The following is a 23,453-nucleotide window of genomic DNA, read 5'->3' on the forward strand; positions in this document are numbered from 1 at the left end:
CTGTCTCACAGGCTAGTGATACAACAAAGGAGCCAGGATGGTGTTAGTACATGTCGGATATTTGGTTCTTCCCGTATTTGGCTCTGTAAGAAATAGAGGTAAAGTTATTTCTTTATTCTATCCATTTTTGTCTCTTCTCGTTCCCATATATTTAAATATTAAAGCTATCTAGCTGTCATCTGCAATGGCCAAGCTAATAATGCTAGCTAGCTAGCTGCGCTCGAGAGAATAAAATCCGGGTATGCAGTAAAGGTTGTAATCGAACCATGTCAAACGACATATGCAAAATAGCTAGCTATGTAGAATTCGTAACGTTAATGTTTTGCCATCCGTTTTAGCTTGCACTTATTATTGTCAAAGTCCAAATGTTATCCTGCCAAGCCAACTAAGCAAAACGGTAGCTAGCTAAAACAGCTAACTAGTTTATCTGGCCAGGCTAGAATATTTTGGTGATAGACTTGCGAGTAGTGAGTCGAATACCGTAATTTTCTAGCTAATAATGTAGCTAACTAGCTAGTGGTGTCGTTTCTCCCAATTTGTCCAACTCTAACGGTTAATTATATTTTGCACCGTCGACTAATACCGTAACAACTGGCTGGGTTTTTAATCTGACCAAACAGCTGGTTAGTGAACATGACATCAGTGACATCAATTGTTTATCCATTTTGGTTTAGGCGAGCCTCGAGTGTTGACAACATGGTGTGTGGGGTTAGCTAGTTGCCTTCAGCGAAAATGTTGTGTAGGTATCTAGATGTTATTGGTTGAGGCTGTACTTTTTTATGTCGGCTTTCTAAATCCCTCATTTATATACATTTTAATTATGCGATTAACGCAATAAAATGACTGATTGAATGTGGCAATAGCTGGTTAGGTGGGTTAAAATGTGATGCAGCCTACGACGCGTTTTCTTATTGGCAACATATAGTACGGTCAAAAACACTATCCCGTAGGTTTGGATTATTTATTTTTTTGTCTCAACCCCGAAACCAAACCCCATCTCTATTTTGAGACTATCTAGCAATATGTTCAAGGAAAAACATGAGCACAACTGACTGCCTTTTGTTTTGCTCGATTGCAGACACCATACTACCGAAATTGACCAAAATAACATCCTCCATATGCAGCAAAAGGCTATCTGTGCTGATTATATAATAATACTAATATGAACGTGCATTTTAAAATACATGCAGTAGCACCAATGATTTCATTGTGCTTTTATTTGTGTTCTTTTTTCCTGTTCCATAGTATCGAGGCTGGCGCTACATTCCGCATTTCTCAGACCTTTGTCCCCCTTCATTGTGTAGCTAACGATCATCTGCTGCTGTCTGCCGTAGCCTCTGCCTGTTCTCTGCATCTAGCTGTATTGTGAACCCCTTCTTCTTCATTTCCTCTTTCCATCTGAAGACGACATTGGCATTAAAACCCGAGTTCTCCCACTCATACCGTATCCTTCTGTGTAACAGACTAAAGAATAACACCTTCTCTAGAAAACAGTTTGTCTTTATTTAAACTGTCGTTGCTCTTTAGTACATAACCCATTGTAGCATTACGCCTATTACTACAAAATGTCGTTGTGATTTTCCCATTCAGTGTGGATAGACTACATTCTGCTGTAAATTTCTGTAAAGTGGATACATTTTGACCCCTTGGCCCCCCGATTTGATTATAGCCAGGCTTGATAGAACTTGAGGATAGCTGTCTCCAGTCATCCCCCTTCAATCAAAGGTGCATTGTACCACTTGCATACCTGATAGCCTGTTTGAATCATGAATCACATTCATTCCCCCTCCCAAATGCTATCATCCTAATCACAATTAACCAATTGGACAGTAACTGGCTACAATAAATCTGCATTCTAATTTGCATGCCTTTATTTCTCAAACGATCCAAAATTGCCACCTTTGATGGTCCACAGAACCTGTTCTAGTGGCTAAACGGCCAGTCGTAATCCTAACCATGTGTACCAGCCATTGTTTCTTCTAATTGAATTAACCCATTTAGTTTGTCACAGCGAATCGACAAGACTTGACTCGCGGTTAAAATTCCCTTTGTGATCCACTGTCATGCCAAACTCCCCAGTCTCTTACACACCTCCACAGAATGCTATCCATTTTACAGGGATGTGTATATCCTGCACTGCTGTAGAACTCCTTTTAGAATCAAAGTGTCTTTATTCTTTGGTTGTGCTTTCTCTCTACCTTATGTTCTTGTATTAGAACCTAATGCATGATCATTTTTAAAATTCTGTTTATGTTTTCACATTGAACAGCAGATTCCAATGTAATCTTTGTGTAGAGATGTCCCTGCTGTACTGAAATGTGCTGTAGCATACACATCTACTCATTGGATGCTGCTTCTGTTCTGTTAATACTACAGAGCATGGTCAGGCCTTGCCTTTGGTCATTATTTGCATGTAGTTGCATTATTATTACTATTATCACACAGTGCCACACATACTAATATTTTCCAATAAAGACTTCTAGTATTTTTCCTAACCTTCAGTGTGCTTTTTGCTGATTTCCATGTGTGTTTCCCCCCCACCCCCCACCGTGCCGTCACTGAGGCGGTCCCCCCTCTATCTCTCTGTGCTCTCATCTCTCTGCTCTCTCTTGTGGAGGCACTTCAAGGTGCTGCTCTCTCCCCAGTCCCAATCATAGGATTAGGGACAGCCAAATCTCTTGTCCTGCTGTGAAATTTCATTTTGACTGAGACATGGGAGGCAGTGATTTGTTGGAACCATACAGTCAAACCCCCCCCCCCCCCAACCCCCAATCAATACGCATTCCATTTGTATTTAACAGTCTTGTCGGCTGTGACACATTGGTTGTGTACTGTAGTAGTAATGAGCAAAACTTTCTCCTCTTTTCATCCTTTCCGCCAGTCTCGGTTTTAGTGGAGTCAAAACATATATTTTCGCAATCTGGTTACGAAAGTATTATTCCATATTATGCACAGTGTCACACGCAACTGATGAATTTGGCTTTACATTTTTTGTAAAATAATGAGTCTTAGTGTCTTTCAGATACTGACCAGGACGGGAGATTTTGAGTTTTGTTATGAGGCTGAATACGCACCTTGAAGTCCCTCTACATAACACACAACATTAAACACTGATCTAAACGCTATGGAGGTCATGTCGGTTTTGTTTACTATGTTGTTCTTGAAAAATGTATTGTTGGAAGTGGTACCAGCCATTCAATAGCTATACAGAGTGGGTAAACACCGGTCATTTCAATGTTACATGTAATTGCTTTATAAAACAACAAACTTATAGGCTAGCCTATATCTCAAAACTAGCAAGGAAAACATTTACATTGACAACAATACATTGACACTTCTTTACCTTGACATATATGCACATAGATGCATATTCTCCTTTGGTTCATTATAGAATGGCACCTAGCTGTTTAGGTGAGCTAGAACAATCGGCAGCAAACAGAAATCAATTAACAAAACTTTCTCTATGCCTGTTTTTGTTAAAACACATTGAATCAAACTGTATTTAAAGTGGATTTGAACATCTCAATACAATTTACAGTAAAATAGACAGTAAAAGACATTGCATAAATACTATTAAGGTAGAATAAATCTGTGACAAAAGCATTACACCTCAGTTAGTGTCGTTGGTACCTCTTTGCTATGTCTTCGGCAGACTTCTATGTGGGTGTATCACTTTCTAACACACTGATGAAATTAGCCTAAAGTGTGATTTGAATATGGCAAAACATTTGTACGGGGAGAAAGTATGTTATGTGGGCTAGGCCTACTTGTTTATTGATAATAGAAATGTATGCTAGATTGTGTTCAATTTGGTCTTCACATGACCAATTCAATAACAGACTGCATTGATAGTACAGAGCACTTTTCATGCATACTTAAGACTGCCTTCATTACATTTACATTCTAGTCATTTAGCAGAAGATCTTATCCAGAGTGACTTACAATTAGTGCATTCATCTTAAGATAGCTAGGTGGGACAACACATCACAGCAATCTCATGTTGTTCTTGTGAGGAGAGACTTTCTATGACAGTTGCTTGTACTAAGAAAGCTAAGAGGTCCGGCTAAGGTTCATAGCCTTCCTACCTAGAGCACGCAGGTAAAGGCTATTGTCAGCGCCTTATTCTTCAAACACTTACAAGGTCATATTAGGCAGTCAATGACATACATTATTCAACACTGCTGTAGTGTTCCGTGCATGCAGCTGCTTTAGATTTTGTTTTACATTTGCATTCTAATCATAAGATTAAATAGTACACATACCACAAGGATTAATAAGAGCACCTTTATTTTACTATACTTTACTAAGCATGGGACACCTATCCATAATGGCTTATGAATCTTTTGGGTGCTTTGGGTTATTCATATGTAAAACATAAGGTATTTTCTTAGCTACCCCCTCCTCAAACCAATTTCCTACTGCCATTACATCGGATAGGCCGACATACTAAATCCTTCAGGATTGGTTGATAGCTACTGCACTGCTTAGCCTACACATTACCTCGTCCCCTCCGCTCTTCGTGCGTTGTAAAGTAATGGGATGCTCGTGCTACCGATGGAATTGGGTGTGTAGTGTTGATGGGGATTATGTAGGGGAGAGTAGTAGCAGTGATTATAAAACTGCAGAGACAGCCGGGTCAGACTGCTGCAGTCATGGGTGGGCAGGGCTCATGCCTGTCAGTCATACGGAGGAGACATGCCGCACTGTGGGGAGGGGCTGGCTGTATGTGTGCACGTGCTGCTCTGGAGGGGCTGAGTGCTCAGATATGCACCAGTCAGGAGATTTTACAGCCCGAGCTCAGCGCTGAGAGAGGTATGCGCAGAGAGAGACTGTATGCTGTAGAGGCTGTGTGAGAGGTGCAATGTGTGCCAAATAAGGCCTGTTTAATGTTATTTTATTGTCCTATGGTCCATTTATAATTATAATCATCATAGCACTGATCGTTTCCACCTTGAGTTCTTGTTGTTAAAAAAAATATATGATTATGTTTCTCCTTTGTTATTGGGGTCAGTTTAACCCATTGTTATTGGGGTCCCTGTATCTTTGCACAACAGTGACGTAATGCATTGCGTCAGAACGGAGTGAAAATGCCTTGAAACGGCATCCTCTGGTCCACCGAAACCAGAAGGCAACATTTTTTTTTTCTGCGGTAATTCCTCAGCCAGCCAACATAATGGCTCCTCTTATGGCTCTAAGGTTCACTGGGTTTCCTATGTCTCAAGGCAGAAAAATAATAACCAAGCAGAATCTGTCACCTCGGTTTGTGACTAGAACAGTCACACTGCTTTGAATTACGTAGGCTATGATGTAGAAAGGGAAAAGAGGAATGATGACCACATTTAGAGTTGACCTGAAGTACCCTCTGGATTGTAATTAAATATTCCAACCACTGTATCGAATACATTTATTTAAATCAGTGTAATTTCTTTCCAAATATGTAACCATCAGCTAAACTTGAACCCATAGAGCATTTAGAACCTCTGCTTATCATAATCATTACATAGACATTACAAAGGCAGTGCTACTGGAAATTCCCCTCCAAACAGTAAAGTTAATGATTACACACTCGTCTCTGCATCAAATTAGAATAACATTGCATAGCTGTTTTACAAGCCACTTTTTATCATTATGGATTTCAGTAGTATAATTTTATCACAGTAATACAGTTTTAAAAAAACACTTCTTGCTTGAATTAACTCGGATGGCACTAAAGATGTCTATACATGGAGCCTGGCCATTCATAGTCAGTCTGTGGGTTTGTGCTTTTCACATGAGGCCTGCCTGCATGTCTGAGAGAGGAGAGCCATCCCAACCCCCCCAGACCTTGGTGTCTGTTCCCCAGCTCAGACAGCTGGGAGACTATAACGGGAGCTAAAGGAGCAGCTGTAGTGCCTCCCCCTCCCCACACCTCCCTCTGGCTGTAATGGATATTGATTGTTTGGCTGTGACCCAGCAGCGTGCTGATTCAGCAGGTTGGCCACACTACTCCTCCTTCCATAGACCGAGACAGACCGAGAGGCGGCCCTAACCCAGGGTTGATACATGAGGAATATACAGTGCCTTCAGAAAGTTCATACCCCTTGACTTATTCTACATTTTGTTGTGTTACAGCCTAAATTCTAAATGGATTAAATATATTTTTATTCTCACCCATCTGCACAATACCACATAATGACAAAGTGAAAACATGTTTCTAGAAATGTTTGCAAATATATTGAAAATGAAATACAGAAATATAACATTTACATAAGTATTCACACCCCTGAGTCAATACTTTTTAGAAGCACCTTTGGCGGTGATTACAGCTTTGAGTCATCTTGGGTATGTCTATCAGCTTTGCACATCTGGATTTGGGGATTTTCTCCCATTCTTCCTAGCAGATTTTCTCAATCTCTGTAAAGTTAGATGGGGAGTGGCGGTGAACAGCAATCTTCAAGTCTTTCCACAGATTTTCAATGGGATTCAAGTCTAGGCTTTGGCTGGGCCACTCAAGGACTTTCACATTCTTGTTCTGAAGCCATTCCAACATTGCTTTGGCTGTATGCTTGGAGACATTGTCCTGTTGGAACGTAAATCTTCGCCCCAGTCTAAGGTCGTTTGCTCTCTGAACCAGGTTCTCATCACATATTTGCCTGCATTTGGCTCCATTCATTGTTCTCTTACCAGTCTCCCAGTCCCTGCCGCTGAAAAGCATACCCATAGCATGGTGCTGCCGTCACCATGCTTCACGGTGGGGATGTTGTTTGACGGGGGATGAGCTGTGCCTGGTTTTCTCCAGACATAGTAGGGCTGGGCGATATGGCCAAAATATCATATCACGGTATTGTAAGAAAAACATGGACGGTATTTTATGTTTTTTTTGTTTTTGAATAATACAAGTTCTACATTTGCTTTATGAGTACTGCGTGACTCTAGGGTGGCAACACATACAGTGGGGAAAAAAAGTATTTAGTCAGCCACCAATTGTGCAAGTTCTCCCACTTAAAAAGATGAGAGAGGCCTGTAATTTTCATCATAGGTACACGTCAACTATGACAGACAAAATGAGAAGAAAAAAATCCAGAAAATCACATTGTAGGATTTTTTATGAATTTATTTGCAAATTATGGTGGAAAATAAGTATTTGGTCAATAACAAAAGTTTCTCAATACTTTGTTATATACCCTTTGTTGGCAATGACACAGGTCAAACGTTTTCTGTAAGTCTTCACAAGGTTTTCACACACTGTTGCTGGTATTTTGGCCCATTCCTCCATGCAGATCTCCTCTAGAGCAGTGATGTTTTGGGGCTGTCGCTGGGCAACACGGACTTTCAACTCCCTCCAAAGATTTTCTATGGGGTTGAGATCTGGAGACTGGCTAGGCCACTCCAGGACCTTGAAATGCTTCTTACGAAGCCACTCCTTCGTTGCCCGGGCGGTGTGTTTGGGATCATTGTCATGCTGAAAGACCCAGCCACGTTTCATCTTCAATGCCCTTACTGATGGAAGGAGGTTTTCACTCAAAATCTCACGATACATGGCCCCATTCATTCTTTCCTTTACACGGATCAGTCGTCCTGGTCCCTTTGCAGAAAAACAGCCCCAAAGCATGATGTTTCCACCCCCATGCTTCACAGTAGGTATGGTGTTCTTTGGATGCAACTCAGCATTCTTTGTCCTCCAAACACGACGAGTTGAGTTTTTACCAAAAAGTTCTATTTTGGTTTCATCTGACCATATGACATTCTCCCAATCCTCTTCTGGATCATCCAAATGCACTCTAGCAAACTTCAGACGGGCCTGGACATGTACAGGCTTAAGCAGGGAGACACGTCTGGCACTGCAGGATTTGAGTCCCTGGCGGCGTAGTGTGTTACTGATGGTAGGCTTTGTTACTTTGGTCCCAGCTCTCTGCAGGTCATTCACTAGGTCCCCCCGTGTGGTTCTGGGATTTTTGCTCACCGTTCTTGTGATCATTTTGACCCCACGGGGTGAGATCTTGCGTGGAGCCCCAGATCGAGGGAGATTATCAGTGGTCTTGTATGTCTTCCATTTCCTAATAATTGCTCCCACAGTTGTTTTCTTCAAACCAAGCTGCTTACCTATTGCAGATTCAGTCTTCCCAGCCTGGTGCAGGTCTACAATTTTGTTTCTGGTGTCCTTTGACAGCTCTTTGGTCTTGGCCATTGTGGAGTTTGGAGTGTGACTGTTTGAGGTTGTGGACAGGTGTCTTTTATACTGATAACAAGTTCAAACAGGTGCCATTAATACAGGTAACGAGTGGAGGACAGAGGAGCCTCTTAAAGAAGAAGTTACAGGTCTGTGAGAGCCAGAAATGTTGCTTGTTTGTAGGTGACCAAATACTTATTTTCCACCATAATTTGCAAATAAATTCATAAAAAATCCTACAATGTGATTTTCTGGATTATTTTTCCCTCAATTTGTCTGTCATAGGTGACGTGTACCTATGATGAAAAGTACAGGCCTCTCTCATCTTTTTAAGTGGGAGAACTTGCACAATTGGTGGCTGACTAAATACTTTTTTTCCCCACTGTACATTCTACGTGATTTCAATGTGTTTTTCTCCATTCTGATTGTTTTATACTGTTCAATTCAACTTCAACCTAAAATAATTTTCAGCGTTTTCATACATTTCTGCATTCCTTGCACTCATTTGAGATCATTTCCACACTGTCACGTAGGGCTGCACGGTATGGGCAAGCAATCTAGGCCTTATTTTTAACCAAATGTTGCAATTGCGATTTTACTTCAGATTTAGAGCAAAACACTTTGGTGAACTGTTGGAATCATAAAAATAGAATGATTATTCTAATTCTATACTTAGAATATACTAGTGGGCACTTTGAATACAGTGTTGTTTGACATGACAACGAATGAAAATGCCAGGGAGGAGTTATTGTGACAGGGTAGGAACCAAAGTGTTGTGTTTCCTAGGGGACTTTATAATTGTTGGCTACATTGAATGTTTTCTCTTAGCTACTTCATGTAGCTAACGTTCATGCTTTGCGTATTCCTCTTTGATTTAGAAGATACTGTTGCACAAACAACATGCTGATTTAGGTCTACACCGTCACTGGTATTATCAGGCTGTATAGCTAATTATGTTTGCGCTGACTCAGTACATTTATTAGCTAGCTAGTCAGCTAACTAGCGATTAGCATTAGCGGCAAAAAATATTTAGTCCAAGTTGCTAAGAAAAGACAAACTAGCTGTTTGCAGATGTAAGAAACACAAACTAATAGTGTAATTATAGAACGCTAGTGGATTTATATCAAGAAGCAAAGTGAAACAGCATTGTTGTCATCAACATTATTGCATGTGCTGCATTGACCATGCAGATTGAACACAAGTGCGCTCCTCAAGTGACGGGACTGGGCTAGGTCTGTGTGGAAAGCGGCATGGAGAAAGAGAAAGCTGAGAGAGAACTCAAAGTAGCTAAGTAAACTATAAAAATGGACTTACATACGGTGTATCACATAATAAAATAAAAACATTCAAATACCGTTATAGAAGGTAAAGTAAAAACCCAAACCGGTCCTTGCATCAATACCAGTATATCGTAAAATACGGTATACCGCCCAGTCCTAAGACATAGGGCTTTGGATTCAGGCCAAAGAGTTACATTTTTGTCTCAATAGACCACATAATCTTTTGCCTTATGATCTGTCTTTCATGTGCCTTTTTGCAAACTCCAGGCGTGCTGTCATGTGCCTTTCTCAGGAGTGTCTTCCGTCTGGCCACATTCCCAACTACAGCGCAGATGAAGGAAAGGAGACGTGGAGAGGAAGCCACCTCACTATTGAGCCACACCCCAAGAGCCCTTAACGGCTGGTGGATCTAGCAGTTGATCCTATAATGCCAGGCTCCATAATGAGAGGCCTGTAGGCCTAGTGCTCATAGGTCTAATGGTAGTACAACAGTTACATCGCACAGCTCAGCAGGAAGCCTAGCGGTTAGAGTTGGGCCAGTAACCAAAACGTCACTGGTTTGAATACCTGAGGCGATAAGGTGAAAAATCTGTCTGTGCCCTTGAGCAAGGCACTTAACCCTAATTTGCACCAGTGGCGCTGTACTACTATGGATGACCCTGCAAAACAACACATTTCACTGCACCTATCCGGTGTATGTGACAATAAAATATATTATTTGAACATAGCTGCAAGTAGATTATATATGATTATCAACAGTGGCTCTGAATAAGTAGCATGCTAAAGAACATTTTAAAATATGTGCCACCACATGTTAAACAGTACATTCACGGGAACTCTGCACCATACGAGAATCTTACATTCATTATCTTATGCACAGGTCCAATTTAAAACCAGGGTACTTATTCATAATTCATTATACAAACCCACTTAAACAAAAGTCCATATCAAACCTTAAAATCCAACCTAGCTGATATTATCAGAAGCATAGATTGTCCACAAAACTAAACGGTAGTCGTCAGTGCCCAGTGTACCCCTTTACTCCCAGCTGACCATGTAGAACGACAGGATATCAGCAGGACAGTTGGGCTCTCTCTGGAGCTTAGAGATCGCTCCATGGGGGTCACTGTGTGTCTGCTCTTTCACCTCTTTTGTGTTCTCTCTTCCTGGGTGAGGTCGCTTTCTGTTTTCTTGCTGTGTGTTATTGATCTGTATGACTGTGTGTGAGTGATCTTTATAACTGTGAGTGAACTGTATGACTGTGGGTGATTTGATCTGTATGACTGTGGGTGATTTGATCTGTATGACTGTGGGTGATTTGATCTGTATGACTGATCTGTATGACTGGGTGAGTGATCTGTATGACTGTTGTGAGTGATCTCTGTTGTGTGTGTCTGTTTCTGACTGTGTGTTTCCGATTATGTCCGTCTCTGTTCTGACTGTTTGATCTCTGTCTGTCTGTGTGTGTGGTTGTGGTTTCTGTCTTGAGTATGATCTGTCTCTCTCTGTTCTGACTGTAATTGTTCTCTGTTATTCAATTTTGTTATTTTACCTTGTCTGATTCTGTGTGGTTGTGCTGCCTGTTAGAGCTGTCTGTGTAGTTGGTCTGTGTGACATTTGATTGAGTGTGACGGATGACTCCCTCTACTATCTGACTGACTGATTTGGTGTGATCACTCTGTCTACTCTCTCTGGTGTCTTGTCTGATCGGGTGAGTGTGTTGTCTTGGCTGATTGGTTGATCACTCTGTACTCTCTGTGTGGATATGATTGGTGTCTCCCTATCGTCTGATGGCTGTGTCTTCTCTGTCTTGATTGGTTGGGGCCTACTTCCTCTGAATCCTGATTGGGTGCACTTGTCTCCTGCAGGGGCACACTTCACCAGGCATCAGCACAGCCATGCTACCTCCTGCCGACACTTCCACCTAGGGGCCCCTCAGGCGCCCATCTCAGCTGAGTTCCCCCTGGGTCACGTCAGCCAACCCCCCCAGACTGGCCTGGCCCCTCACCTGCCCCCGGCCCCCCACCACCCTCCGCCCCTGCCGCCCCCCCCTCAGTTCCAGGACGTCACTGGGCCTCCGTTCCTACCTCAGGCCTTACACCAGCAATACCTCATCCAGCAGCAGCTTCTAGAGGCGCAGCACCGCAGGATCCTCCCACACTCCAGGTAAGACCACACACACTTTTTTTAAGCTCACTCTCCTAGACACGTGCGCACACACTTGCATGCTCCATTGGACACACATTTACAGGCCTGCTTTGTCTCTTTCTTTCACTCACACACACTCTGAGTCACTGAGATGGCCAGACACTAGAACACTACACCCCCTCCAATTTCCAAATGCTAATGTATGTAAATGCCTCCTCCGTGCAGACGAACTCTGGAGCGCGTTCCTCTGAACCCTCACAGACTCCGCTCTGGGTACGACTACTCCCCTCCCATCCACGTCCCACAGCCAATCAGCCAGCAGCCGCGCTACCTGGCCGAAGGCACAGACTGGTGAGTCACAGTTTGAAATTAAACGGGAAGCCTTGGAGACGATAAGTCATCGTTTCATCCCTCCATCTGTCTGGCATTAGTGGTGTAGGTTTATGTGTCTCTCCCCCTGTCTGTATGGAGCACCTCGGGAGTGTTTATGGATGTGGGTAGAAGTTACTCATAAGGACAGATCTAGGATTAGCAAACCCATTCCAAATCTTAACCGTTTGGGAGGAAAATGCTAAACTGTGATCAGTGTTCATTTTACTCTGTGTTGATGTTAATCTAGGTCTCTGTCCTGTGTGTGTCTCTCTCTCTCTCTGTGTCTCTCTCTCTCTGTGTCTCTCTCTCTCTCTGTCTGTTCGTAGGGACCTCAGTGTGGACGCTGGCCTCTCTCACCATCAGTACCAGCTCCAGCAGCTTCCACAGCACTATCAGCATTACCTGGCAGCATCCCCCAGAATGCACCACTTTCCCAGAAACACCTCATCTGCACAAGTGGTACATTCATGACTGTTGGCTGTTGTGGTTGGTCTCTGCTTGTCTATGTTGACTGTTTAGTGGCTGTGTTGTTGAGACTGTCTGTGTGCTGCCTGTTGGTTGTTTGATGTCTGCCTTTCTGTCTTTTCGTCCATCAGTGATTCGGTGCTTGGTCCTGTGTTGTCCAACAGAGTTCTGTTAACTGTTCATGACTGACGTGTCTTCTTTTGTGTGTTTGACAGGTTGTGCATGAGATCAGAAACTACCCGTACCCCCAGCTCCACCTGTTGGCTTTGCAGGGCCTCAACCCCTCACGTCACGCTTCCGCTGTACGAGAGAGCTATGAGGTAAATGTCCATCTCTATATCAATTTGACCAATATCTATACTGAACAAAAATATTAACGCAACATGCAACAATTTCAAAGATTTGACTGAGTTAGAGTTCATATAAGGAAATCAATCAATTTAAATAATAATAATTAATTAGGCCCTAATCTATGGATTCCACATGACTGGGCAGGGGCACACCCACTGGGGAGCCAGGCCCAGCCATTCAGAATGAGTTTTTCCCCACAAAAGGGCTTTATTAAAGACAGAAATACTCCTCAGTTTCATCAGCTGTCCGCGTGTGAAGAAGCCGGATGTGGAGGTCCTGGGCTGGCGTGGTTACACGTGGTCAGCGGTTGTGAGGCCGGTTGGGCCTACTACCATATTCTCTAAAACGACATTGGAGGTGGCTTATGGTAGAAATTAACATTCAATTATCTGCCAACAGCTCTGTTGGACATTCCTGCAGTCAGCATGTCAATTGTGTGCTCCCTCAAAACGTGAGACATCTGTGGCATTGTGTTGTGTGACACAACTGCACATTTTAGTGGCCTTTTATTGTCCCCAGCACAAGGTGCACCTGTGTAATGATCATGCAGATTCTTGATATGCCACACCTGTCAAGTGGATGGATTATCTTGGCAAAGGAGAAATGCTCACTAACAGGGATGTAAACAAAATTGGAGAGAAATACACTTTTTGTGCATATGGAAGATTTCTGGGATATTTTATTTCAGCTCATGAAACATGGGACCAAACCTTTACATGTTGCGTTTTATATTTTTGTTCAGTATATATTAATGTTATTGCTTGTGTTACACATGGATACTATACTTGTTTTTAATGGTTAAGCTTTAATGGCAAGATTTAATTATATGTTACCTTATACCAGTGCTGACCGGTTGCTACTTGCAGAGGTGTAGTGAAGTTATCTGTCTAAAGCCTTGCTCTCCTGTGCCCTAGGAGCTGTTGCAGCTTGAAGACAGGCTGGGAAGTGTCAGTAGGGGAGCTGTTCAGACCACCATAGAGAGATTCACCTTCCCACACAAATACAAGAAGGTGAGGAGGCAGCTCTCTGAGTTACAAATATATACACACACAAGTGGAGCTACAAGCAACTGCCAAAATAATGTAAACACTTGAGTAAATGAGCAATACAAAGAATATTGAAAGCAGGTGCTTCCACACAGGTGTGGGTCCCAAGTTAATTAAGCAATTAATATCCCATCATCCTTAGGGTAATGTATAAAAATGCTTGCAGGCCATTATTTTGGCTACCATGGCTATGCCTCAATCAACAGGGCACGAGTGGTCACCGAATGTTTGGATGAACATGAAAACGAAGTAAACCATATGCCATGGCCATCTGTCACCCGATCTCAACCCAATTTAACACTTATGGGAGATTCTGGAGTGGCACCTGAGATGGCGTTTTCCACCACCATCAACAAAACACCAAATAATGGAATTCTCGTGGAAGAATGGTGTCGCATTCCTCCAATAGAGTTTCAGACACTTGTAGAATCTATGCCAAGGTGCATAGAAGCTGTTCTGGCTCATGGTGGCCCACGCCCTATTAAGACAATTTATGTTGGTGTTTCCTTTATTTTGTCAGTTACCTGTATATTGCAAATGTAACTAGTGGGAATTGAATGTCTTAACCATTAGACCGAGAGGACATCTTCAAGGTCTGAGGGCTTACAAGTCTCACAGGGCTACCTCACTACGAGAGCATGATTCCAAATCACCCCCGCTACACAAATTCATCATAGATACAAGTACAGGTTAGAATTATGTGTGGTATTGTACTGTATACAAACTCAAAGTTTTCAAAAAGCAATGTCGCTTACATCTGAAGCCTTAGTTGACTCTTTAAAAACTCTTGACCCTGTCTGATTCTAATCTGAATACAATGCCTTGCAAAAGTATTCATCCCCCTTGGCGTTTTTCCTATTTTGTTGCATTACAACCTGTAATTTAAATGGATTTTTATTTGGATTTCATGTAATGGACATACACAAAATAGTCCAAATTGGTGAAGTGAAATGAAAAAAATAACTTGGTTCAAAAAAGTCTAAAAAAATAATAACGGAAAAGTGGTACGTGCATATGTATTCACCCCCTTTGCTATGAAGCCCCTAAATAAGATCTGGTACAACCAATTACCTTCAGAAGTCACATAATTAATTCAATAAATTATTAAATAAAGTCCACCTGTGCGCAATCTAAGTGTCACATGATCTGTCACATGATCGCAGTGTATATATACACCTGTTCTGAAAGGCCCCAGAGTCTGCAACACCACTAAGCAAGGGGCACCACCAAGCAAGCGGCACCATGAAGACCAAAGAGCTCTCCAAACAGGTCAGGGACAAAGTTATGGAGAAGTACAGATCAGGGTTGGGTTATAAAAAAAATATCAGAAACTTTGAACATCCCACGGAGCACCATTAAATCCATTATTAAAAAATGGAAAGAATATGGCACCACAACAAATCTGCCAAGAGAGGGCCGCCCACCAAAACTCAAGCAAGGAGGGCATTAATCAGAGAGGCAACAAAGAGACCAAAGATAACCCTGAAGGAGCTGCAAAGCTCCACAGTGGAGATTAGAGTATCTGTCCATATGACCACTTTAAGCCGTACACTCCACAGAGCTGGGCTTTACGGAAGAGTGGCCAGAAAAAAGCCATTGCTTAAAGAAAAAAATAAGCAAACACGTTTGGTGTTCACCAAAAGGCATGTGGGAGACTCCCCAAACATATGGAAGAAGGTACTCTAGTCAGATGAGACTAAAATTGAGCTTTTTGGCCATCAAGGAAAACGCTATGTCTGGCGCAATCCCAACACCTCTCATCACCCCGAGAACACCATCCCCACAGTGAAGCATGGTGGTGGCAGCATCATGCTGTGGGGATGTTTTTAATCGGCAGGGACTGGGAAACTGGTCAGAATTGAAGGAATGATGGATGGCGCTAAATACAGGGAAATTCTTGAGGGAAACCTGTTTCAGTCTTCCAGAGATTTGAGACTGGGACGGAGGTTCACCTTCCAGCAGGACAATGACCCTAAGCATACTGCTAAAGCAACACTCGAGTGGTTTAAGGGGAAACATTTAAATGTCTTGGAATGGCCTAGTCAAAGCCCAGACCTCAATCCAATTGAGAATCTGTGGTATGACTTAAATATTGCTGTACTCCATCCAACTTGAAGGAACTGGAGCAGTTTTGCCTTGAAGAATGGGAAAAAATCCCAGTGGCTAGATGTGCCAAGCTTATAGAGACATACCCCAAGAGACTTGCAGCTGTAGTTGCTGCAAAAGGTGGCTCTACAAAGTATTGACAAGCCACTGTATGTCATTTGATTGGTCCACAGAGGAAGCCTCTAGATAAGAAGATTGGCGAGGAGGGTGAGGAGACTGATGTGGATGAGAAATGTACTATCTGCCTGTCGATGCTGGAGGAGGCAGAGGACGTCAGGTAATGACTGTCAGGTTACTCCGAATATTGAATAATGTCTGCAACACTAACCTATTGCAGCATATCAAATTCGAAGAACCTGCTGAACAAGTGTGATGTGCATGCTGTATATTTTCTCTTTCAGTATGTGTGAGTTGAAGACCAGACGATTGACCTCCTCCCTTCACTCTCTTCGTTTTCTCTCCCGTCTCACCTGTCCAGGCGGTTACCCTGCATGCACCTCTTCCACCAGGGCTGTGTGGACCAGTGGCTGGCGACCAGCAGGAAGTGTCCAATCTGCCGCGTGGACATCGAGACGCAGCTCCACCCGGACAGCTGATGGCCCAGGGGTGGAGCCTGACGGCCTGGCTGCTGTCAATCACCCTGGCGTGGTTCCTGCTCCCTTCCACTCGGCCCTGCCCCTCCCTACATGGGTGCTTTGCCAAATGTCTCCAGTTGTCATGTGACATCATCACCCTCTCTGACTCACGCTTTACTGAGCCAACCCAGGATTACTTACTGCACGAGAGACTGGAGACTGACTCTCTCTCTCTCTCTCTCTCTCTCTCTCTCTCTCTCTCTCTCTCTCTCTCTCTCTCTCTCAATAAAAGCACATCCCCAGCAAAAAAACATGCAAACACTCACACATACATTACATACTATATATACACGCGCACACAGGGTTTACTAGTTGCTTGCTGGAGGTGGGGTGTCGTTGCTGTTGTGTTGTAGGTAGGGGAGGCAGGTGTGTTTCCTGTTTCCTGTGTCTTTGTAGCATGTTCTTAAAGCCATGACATTAATGTACAGAGTGAAAAGCACACAACCCCACTTGCCAGCCTGCCACACACACTGCTTATTCTGCCACAACAGGAAGCTAATCAACCACTTAAAAGCCCTGTCGCCATGTTTGCCTACAGATCATTTGTGATAGTACAGTAGCAGTATCACACAGTGGTATTTTGAACCCCCCCCCCCCCTCACTTTGTTATAAGAGGGGGACTAACTGAGTGTTCAGATCTCACCCAGCTTCTACTTTTTGCAATACAGTAGTTGTAAATTTGCTTGGGACTGATGCTGTCATCAGTGTTCGGACATAATACGACTATTTCACTGCTGTCATGTCGGCATGGGGTGGCGTGCGTTTGAGTAAATACAGAGGTTAGTGAGTGTTTTTAACCAAATGCGTTATGGTATTGCTTGACCTGCCGCAATATGTATGTTCTGCCCCAGTGTGTGGGTTTCAGTGTATGTTTAACCAATGCTTGCGCGTGCGTGACAAACTTAAAGTGCAGGTTCAAGTGTGTGTTAAGGGTTAAAGGGGAATATAGAAGTTAGCTTAACAGTGATTTGATTGGAGTGCTTGTAGAATACAAAGCCAAATAAGGAATAGTAAAAAATAAAAATAAAAAAGGACAACAAAAAAAATGTAGTAGGACCTATCCCCCATCATGCATGCACTGCAGTGACTGAGTGAGGTGTGGCGCATTCTGGTTAAGCAGAAGGGTTAGCTGCCCTGGAAACAGCAACTCTGTGCCATCCCCTCCTGGCTCGGGTGTTAAGGCTGAGCAGTGTAGTGAAATGCATGTTTCAATGTTGGCTTGGGCTGTCGTGTTAGCGTTCAAATAAAAAATGGAGGGCGGAGGAGGGGGTTGTCTGTGCACGACTTAGTTAATCTGAGCTGTGATTATCTTACTCAACACAAACATACAAATGAAGAAAAAGGGAGCACGTTGTCAGTGGCTGTCCCTGACCTGTAGCGTGTGTTCATACTGTCCCTTTTTGGTGGCAACAAAATGGAATCGTATTGTTTACCTTATTGCCTAAAGAACAAGCACATGTGATGATAGATAGATATAGCAACAACCTCTTTTTGTTATTGTATTTGCGTTGGTTTCCGTATATTTAGGTATAAACAGGCTGTGTTTTGGACCGTGAGGAGCTTGTGTGTTGAACTTGTTTTTATGTGACAGATCTCCCCTCGTGGTTGCTATGCTGGTTGCTATGCTGTATTGCTAGAACAACAATGTAGAATATTGTGTGATTGGGGCAGTATCCTCCCCACAGTGCACATGGACAGGACTGGGCTGGGGTCAAAATGAGGACAAAAATAACTGTCATAGAACACTTTTGTTGTCAAAAAAACACTCTTTAAATGTTGATATTTTGTGTTCTTCCTTTTGTTCTGTTGCTATGTTATGTCTGAGTCAATGTGCATAAACACTACATAGGTTTTTAAGGATTAGCACAGGTCCTGTCCTATGCATTGAGAACTCGTGTGAAGGGTTAGGACAGACCCTAAACGCCCTGTGGACTGAAGGATGAGTTGTGACAGTTTGGGACTGACCCTAACTGTCCTGTGCACTGCCAGTGTTGATACTGACTCCTTCTTTAGCCTAGTTTTCTATGGGAAGTTTTGATAGTTTACACAGGGTGTTGTCAGTTGAGATGCCTTAAGTATTTAACAATCATTATTTATTACTAACTGTAGATATCGTGGGTACGTATTTAATTTTATATAGTTTCTTTTTGCAATTGAATCATAATTTATTTATTTAGAAATAACACAAAATGATTTTAAAAAATAGAACAATTACCTCATTTTTTTCATTGTTTTAATTAAATGGGAATGCTTCGCATGCAGTTGTATTTTTCCTGAAGAAACTAAACTAAAAAGCCCTGCTGTTTGATCTCTCTCCCGAGCCGGCTGTGTTATGTTTACTGTCCCGGGCTGAGCTGTCGAGCCTGCTCTTCTCATGTGGTGCTGTGGATAGTGGTGCTGTGGATATCTTGGTTACATTCCATTCAATGCAATTTTCTCTGATCCCTATGCTGTGATGTAGTGGACAAACTGCAATGGAGTGAAATGTTTTTAAGTTTGTAATTTGTCTTGTTTTGCACTCTTAGTTTTAACATGGGAACCCTCTCACTGGCATAACGCAGTTACGATCGTAGATGTATTATTATCATTATTATTATTGTATACTGTCATTTCCAGTTCTCTGCCTCTCATCCCTCTCTCCATTCTGTCTTTAAAAAAAGCATGTTCCTATCTCATGGAATATTTCTCCTTCCCCTTTTTCCAAATATCTTGTAGTTTTGAGCCCAACAAGTGCCTCGCTTATAGTGTCGAGATATTTCCTTACGATTGTAGCTATTTTTGTTGCCGAGCCACACAAACTCCTACGCTCAGTTACTCAAAAGCCATCATGCCTGAACTAGGTACATATTTATCTGGAGGTCTTACTCCTGCATTACACGGGCACCATGATGAACTGTAGGCTATGTCCAAATGCTGTGTAATGTTGTCTTTCCTTCCTTATTCCCTTCTCTCTCCCTTCTCTCATTGTCACCACTGACCAACCTGCAAGGTGAAAGAAATATGACGTTAGCCCCCATAAGTGGAGTGGGAACTTCAAGGTGGCGTGGTCGGCGTCGTATTGCTTTCACTAACCAAATAGATCTGTGGATACCTTATGAGAGTAAAGAAGGCAGCATTTCAGGAGTACTCGGAAATAGACAGTTTCTCTCTCCATCTTTTTTAGTTAATCCCTGACTTAATCTAGTAATACCCTTTGAAATATTTACTTTATCTCTGGTCATATTTCCTCTGGTCAAATATTTCCTTAATTTGTATAAAAGTATGTGTGAAATTGTTTGACGACAGAGGCATGTTTCATTGTGTTCATCTGCGCTACACTAATTCTTCTTCTTTCCCTGTTTTCCTGTTCTTTATTATTTTGTCTTTCCGTCCGTCCATCCCTCCCTCCACTCAGAATCCATCCAATGTTTCCGATCACAATCCTCAAGAACAGACAGAGGATCTCTTACAGCACAACCTTACTAAAAATGCATGTTTTTCTCAGGTTTGAATATAGTCTCAATGGTATATAAGTATATGGTGAAAATATTTGTAGATATACAAAGAATATTACAGAATTAATTTTGCTGCTGCTTGCATCTGAAAAACAAAAACTGAAGGAAAGAGAAAATATCCCAAAAAGTGCCAGTGATAGGGCTGCCGCCATCTTTGTATGAGATCTGCTGTTTAGCTGTGACTGCGCAATGTTTTTCAATATAGGATATTTTATCGGAGAATATAACTATTTATCATTAATATTAAAGCAATAGCTCATTAATGATGATGAGTGTGTTAATGAACTGGATGAGCATATTGTGTAAATGTTAGATTCACATTTGGTGGAATTTTGTACTTTATTTATTACTACTAATAATAATGGTTTTAAAAGTTGCATCGCTAAACCCAAACTGTTCTGTTTTTTAATTTACATATTTCAAGGCTGGTATATTATCCTTTTTGTATGTGCTCTTTTTGTAATAAATTGGATAAAAATGGAAGAAGGTGTATAAATCTGGTGTTTGTGAGTGCGTGAGTAGAAGTTACCTTGTGTCCCTACAATTAAGGCCAGCTATGACTCTTTGAAGTTGGACAAGAAGGATGAAAAAAAAGAATCCCTACTAAATGCTTTCATTGAGAATGAGACACAACATGATCTCCATCCTGATGAGGCTGACAATCCTCTTTCGATTCGTTTTCTGAGTCTGCCCTCACAAGGTAAACGAAATCTCACCGGGAGATGAACACATCAGTCAAACCATCATCTTAAATTGCAGTTTTGAAAAACAAAAAGGAATGTTTTGGAATAAGCAGTACAAAATAGTATACTCTCTTATAAAACCTAATTTACAACCAAGCAGCTGAGCAACATGCTATTCCTGATAATAGGTACTTTTAAAATGGTGGCACAATCGTGTTACCTGGCCTTATGACCCTATTGTAGTTTAGCCATAAACTCCAGGCCACTGCCTCCGATAGTAATGCAATAAAGCTATACTATAAGATATTCAAAAAATGTAATAATAAATATATAAACATTTTCCATTCCTGAGAACATGACCATATTGAGGCAATTATAAAAATGAAACAGTTGCCCACATCCAAACTCCATTCAAAGAGTTTGTTTTGCTCCATTATGGAGATGCTTGGATAGAGTCCAACACACTGCGAGGCCTCTCTCCTGCTCTGCTGTGCAATTGAGTCCTGAGGCTTAACATACGTTTTTCATATAGTGGAGAAGTCTCAATATGAGGTGTTTAGTACTTTGGGTAGAGGACCCTAAAGATCTGTCCGTCCGCCTTCTTGGTGTCCAGCCACTTTCCACACAGGAAGATGGTGGTGACGCCGTTGGCCGTGTTGGTGACCTCCACGCGGTCCAGCAGCCAGCCGGGGCTGAGGCGGGTGTTGTCGTGCTCCACACACACCCTCAGCAGCTCACCCATATCCAGCATCTCCAGCAGGAAGCGGTCAGTCTGGCCACGCTCAAACAGGTTGCGGAACTTCTGCCGTAGCGACCGGCGGCCCGAGTCACCATTGGAGCCGTAGATGGTGATGAAGACATTGGCATCGGTGCCCGCCCCCTTCTCGTCGCCCGTGATGATGATGATCTCGTACTTGACGGGCACCAGGCTGCGGGCTTTGCTGGCGAAGCTCTCGATGGCCTTGGTGCACTCGATGGTCACAAACTCGTCCCTCTTCGGGGAGAGGGGGATCAGGGCGTTGCAGATGAATATGAACCTGGAACAGGAGGGATAGAGAAGGAGAATGATTGTCTCTTCCACAAGACACAAAACTCCTGGGTTTCCACACAGTATAATGCTAGCTGCAGGGCTTTGCACCCTACCGAATAAGCCCCAGGTGGTTTATATACCTGGGGTCAGGCTATGGGTCACTCACCTGTTGCCCAGCTCTTTCTCTATGACAACGACCTCCTCCACATGCCAAAACGCCTCCCCTTTCACCTTCTTCCCATCCTTGGGGGTATGGCCCAGGCAGATGCCAGCGATGTCACCAAGCTGTTTGGAGGAGAACTCAAACTTGTCCTTGCTTCCCCTGATTGAAAAGAACAAAGACCTTAAACCATTAAAGAATATTACAAGGGAATAATATTAAAACTGACTAGAATTGAATAAATCATTTAGCAAAAATGTTGTTATAGAAAAATCGATGTAGATTAGATTTCATGAGCTCTTCTTTCCATGCCTGGAAATGTCTAACGAGTTTATTACTTGTGATTTGAATTTCATTAGAGCAGAGTATACTGTTGAGTCTGTAAAAGCATTCTTAGTGCCAAGGGAGATCATACCAATGAGCCTGGCTGTCGTAATAGAAAATTGAGAAAAACCACTCCAACCCAATAACTTCTGCTAATTCTTTACACAAACAAAACCCCCATTTTTAAAACTAAACCGAAGAGCAGCGTACCGCAAGAACCTCTTTTTCTTTGATGAGTTCTCCATCACAAATTCTTTTGAACGTCCCTTCTTCCCCTCCAATGCGATCCAGACGTTCTCTTTGGTCTCTGCGTTGTCTGTGTCGGCCGTGGTGGTAATAATTTCATATTCTTTAAATCAAAAGTAGACAGTGCGTTAGCTTGGCCCCGGGTGGACTGCATTCTCTTCATATGAACGGTCCATTAGGCAAACGTTGACATTAGTACGGTCAGTGTCTAGTCCTGGCGTAACCCCAATGTTGAACATTTTGGTTCTTGCCCAGCACAAGCAGACCTGATTCAGCTAATAAAGAGCTTAGATGGCTAGAACAAACATGTGCAACCTTGGGGTTACGTGAGGACTGGATTTGAGAAACACTGCAATAGAATAGGATTCAAAGTAGATTACATAATACAGTACACTGTAGTGTTTCCATTATGATCTGATTGGAGCAATGTAAAGACTCGAACTAGGAGTTTTTCCTGACTGCATGACCAGACCAGGAGAAACTCTGGACCCTACTCTGCTAAATGGCATATTATTATTATTATTATTATTATTATATTATTAAAGAGAACTAAGGCTGATCTTACTGGTCTTCTCGTTGAGGTCTAAAATGTCATTGTTGGCGCAAGCCAACTCCCTCATAATCTGACCATCTTCCTCGTTCTTGGCCAACCAGCGGTCGCAGGGGAAGCGGAATGTCTTGTCCATGGCCTCATCCTTCACATCAATGTATTCTATGTGCCATCCTGGAGCAGGCCCTGATCATTGCATAACAGTAGAGTAGGAAACAAGTGACGGGAAAGACAGGTGTGAAACATATTATTGTGTTTTGAGTCAAAGTATTGCTGAGAAACCTGAAGATTTGATCTAGGTAGTTCACAATCAGTTGGTGCATACACACAGTGCAAGCTTAGTTACAATCAATAGGTGTGCAGGTTTCATATTTTGTCTGGTTCACTGTAATCACAATTGGCTCCCCTCCCTGT

The 23,453-nt window shown here is 42.5% G+C and overlaps 2 protein-coding genes across 3 annotated transcripts in view; one reads left to right on the plus strand and one right to left on the minus strand.

Annotated features, from left to right (window-relative positions):
- On the plus strand, positions 1-20,466 carry LOC311128459 (E3 ubiquitin-protein ligase ARK2C-like). Of its 2 annotated transcripts, XM_084160613.1 has the most exons (8): positions 1-98; positions 11,298-11,595; positions 11,803-11,928; positions 12,276-12,408; positions 12,630-12,734; positions 13,680-13,775; positions 16,091-16,194; positions 16,396-20,466. In XM_084160613.1, the coding sequence occupies exons 1-8, from the start codon at positions 38-40 to the stop codon at positions 16,511-16,513; spliced, it is 1,041 nt and encodes a 346-aa protein (XP_084016739.1). In that variant the 5' UTR covers positions 1-37; the 3' UTR covers positions 16,514-20,466. The 2 variants fall into 2 exon arrangements, with proteins under 2 accessions (XP_084016739.1, XP_084016738.1); XM_084160612.1 differs by lacking the exon at positions 1-98 and having other exon boundaries at positions 8,550-11,595.
- Positions 20,467-21,285: 819 nt separating this feature from the next.
- Positions 21,286-23,453, minus strand: part of LOC311127513 (lipoxygenase homology domain-containing protein 1-like) — a gene marked incomplete at both ends in the record, with an annotated part of 72,525 nt that continues 70,357 nt past the window's right edge. The window contains 4 exons of the mRNA XM_084159335.1: positions 21,286-21,766; positions 21,926-22,081; positions 22,454-22,592; positions 23,055-23,225. Of these exons, the coding sequence (XP_084015461.1) occupies positions 21,286-21,766; positions 21,926-22,081; positions 22,454-22,592; positions 23,055-23,225 (947 nt within the window). The remainder of the gene's footprint in view (positions 21,767-21,925; positions 22,082-22,453; positions 22,593-23,054; positions 23,226-23,453) is intronic.

Source organism: Coregonus lavaretus (assembly GCF_964263955.1).
Source record: "Coregonus lavaretus genome assembly, chromosome: 4".
In the NCBI taxonomy this organism is placed as follows: domain Eukaryota; kingdom Metazoa; phylum Chordata; class Actinopteri; order Salmoniformes; family Salmonidae; genus Coregonus; species Coregonus lavaretus.

Coding starts and splice junctions, on each gene's coding strand:
- LOC311128459 (XM_084160612.1), top strand. CDS start 11,195: ATGATTGGTGTCTCCCTATCGTCTGATGGCTGTGTCTTCTCTGTCTTG. Junction 11,596..11,802: donor AGGATCCTCCCACACTCCAG/GTAAGACCACAC, acceptor TCCTCCGTGCAG/ACGAACTCTGGAGCGCGTTC. Junction 16,195..16,395: donor GAGGAGGCAGAGGACGTCAG/GTAATGACTGTC, acceptor TCACCTGTCCAG/GCGGTTACCCTGCATGCACC.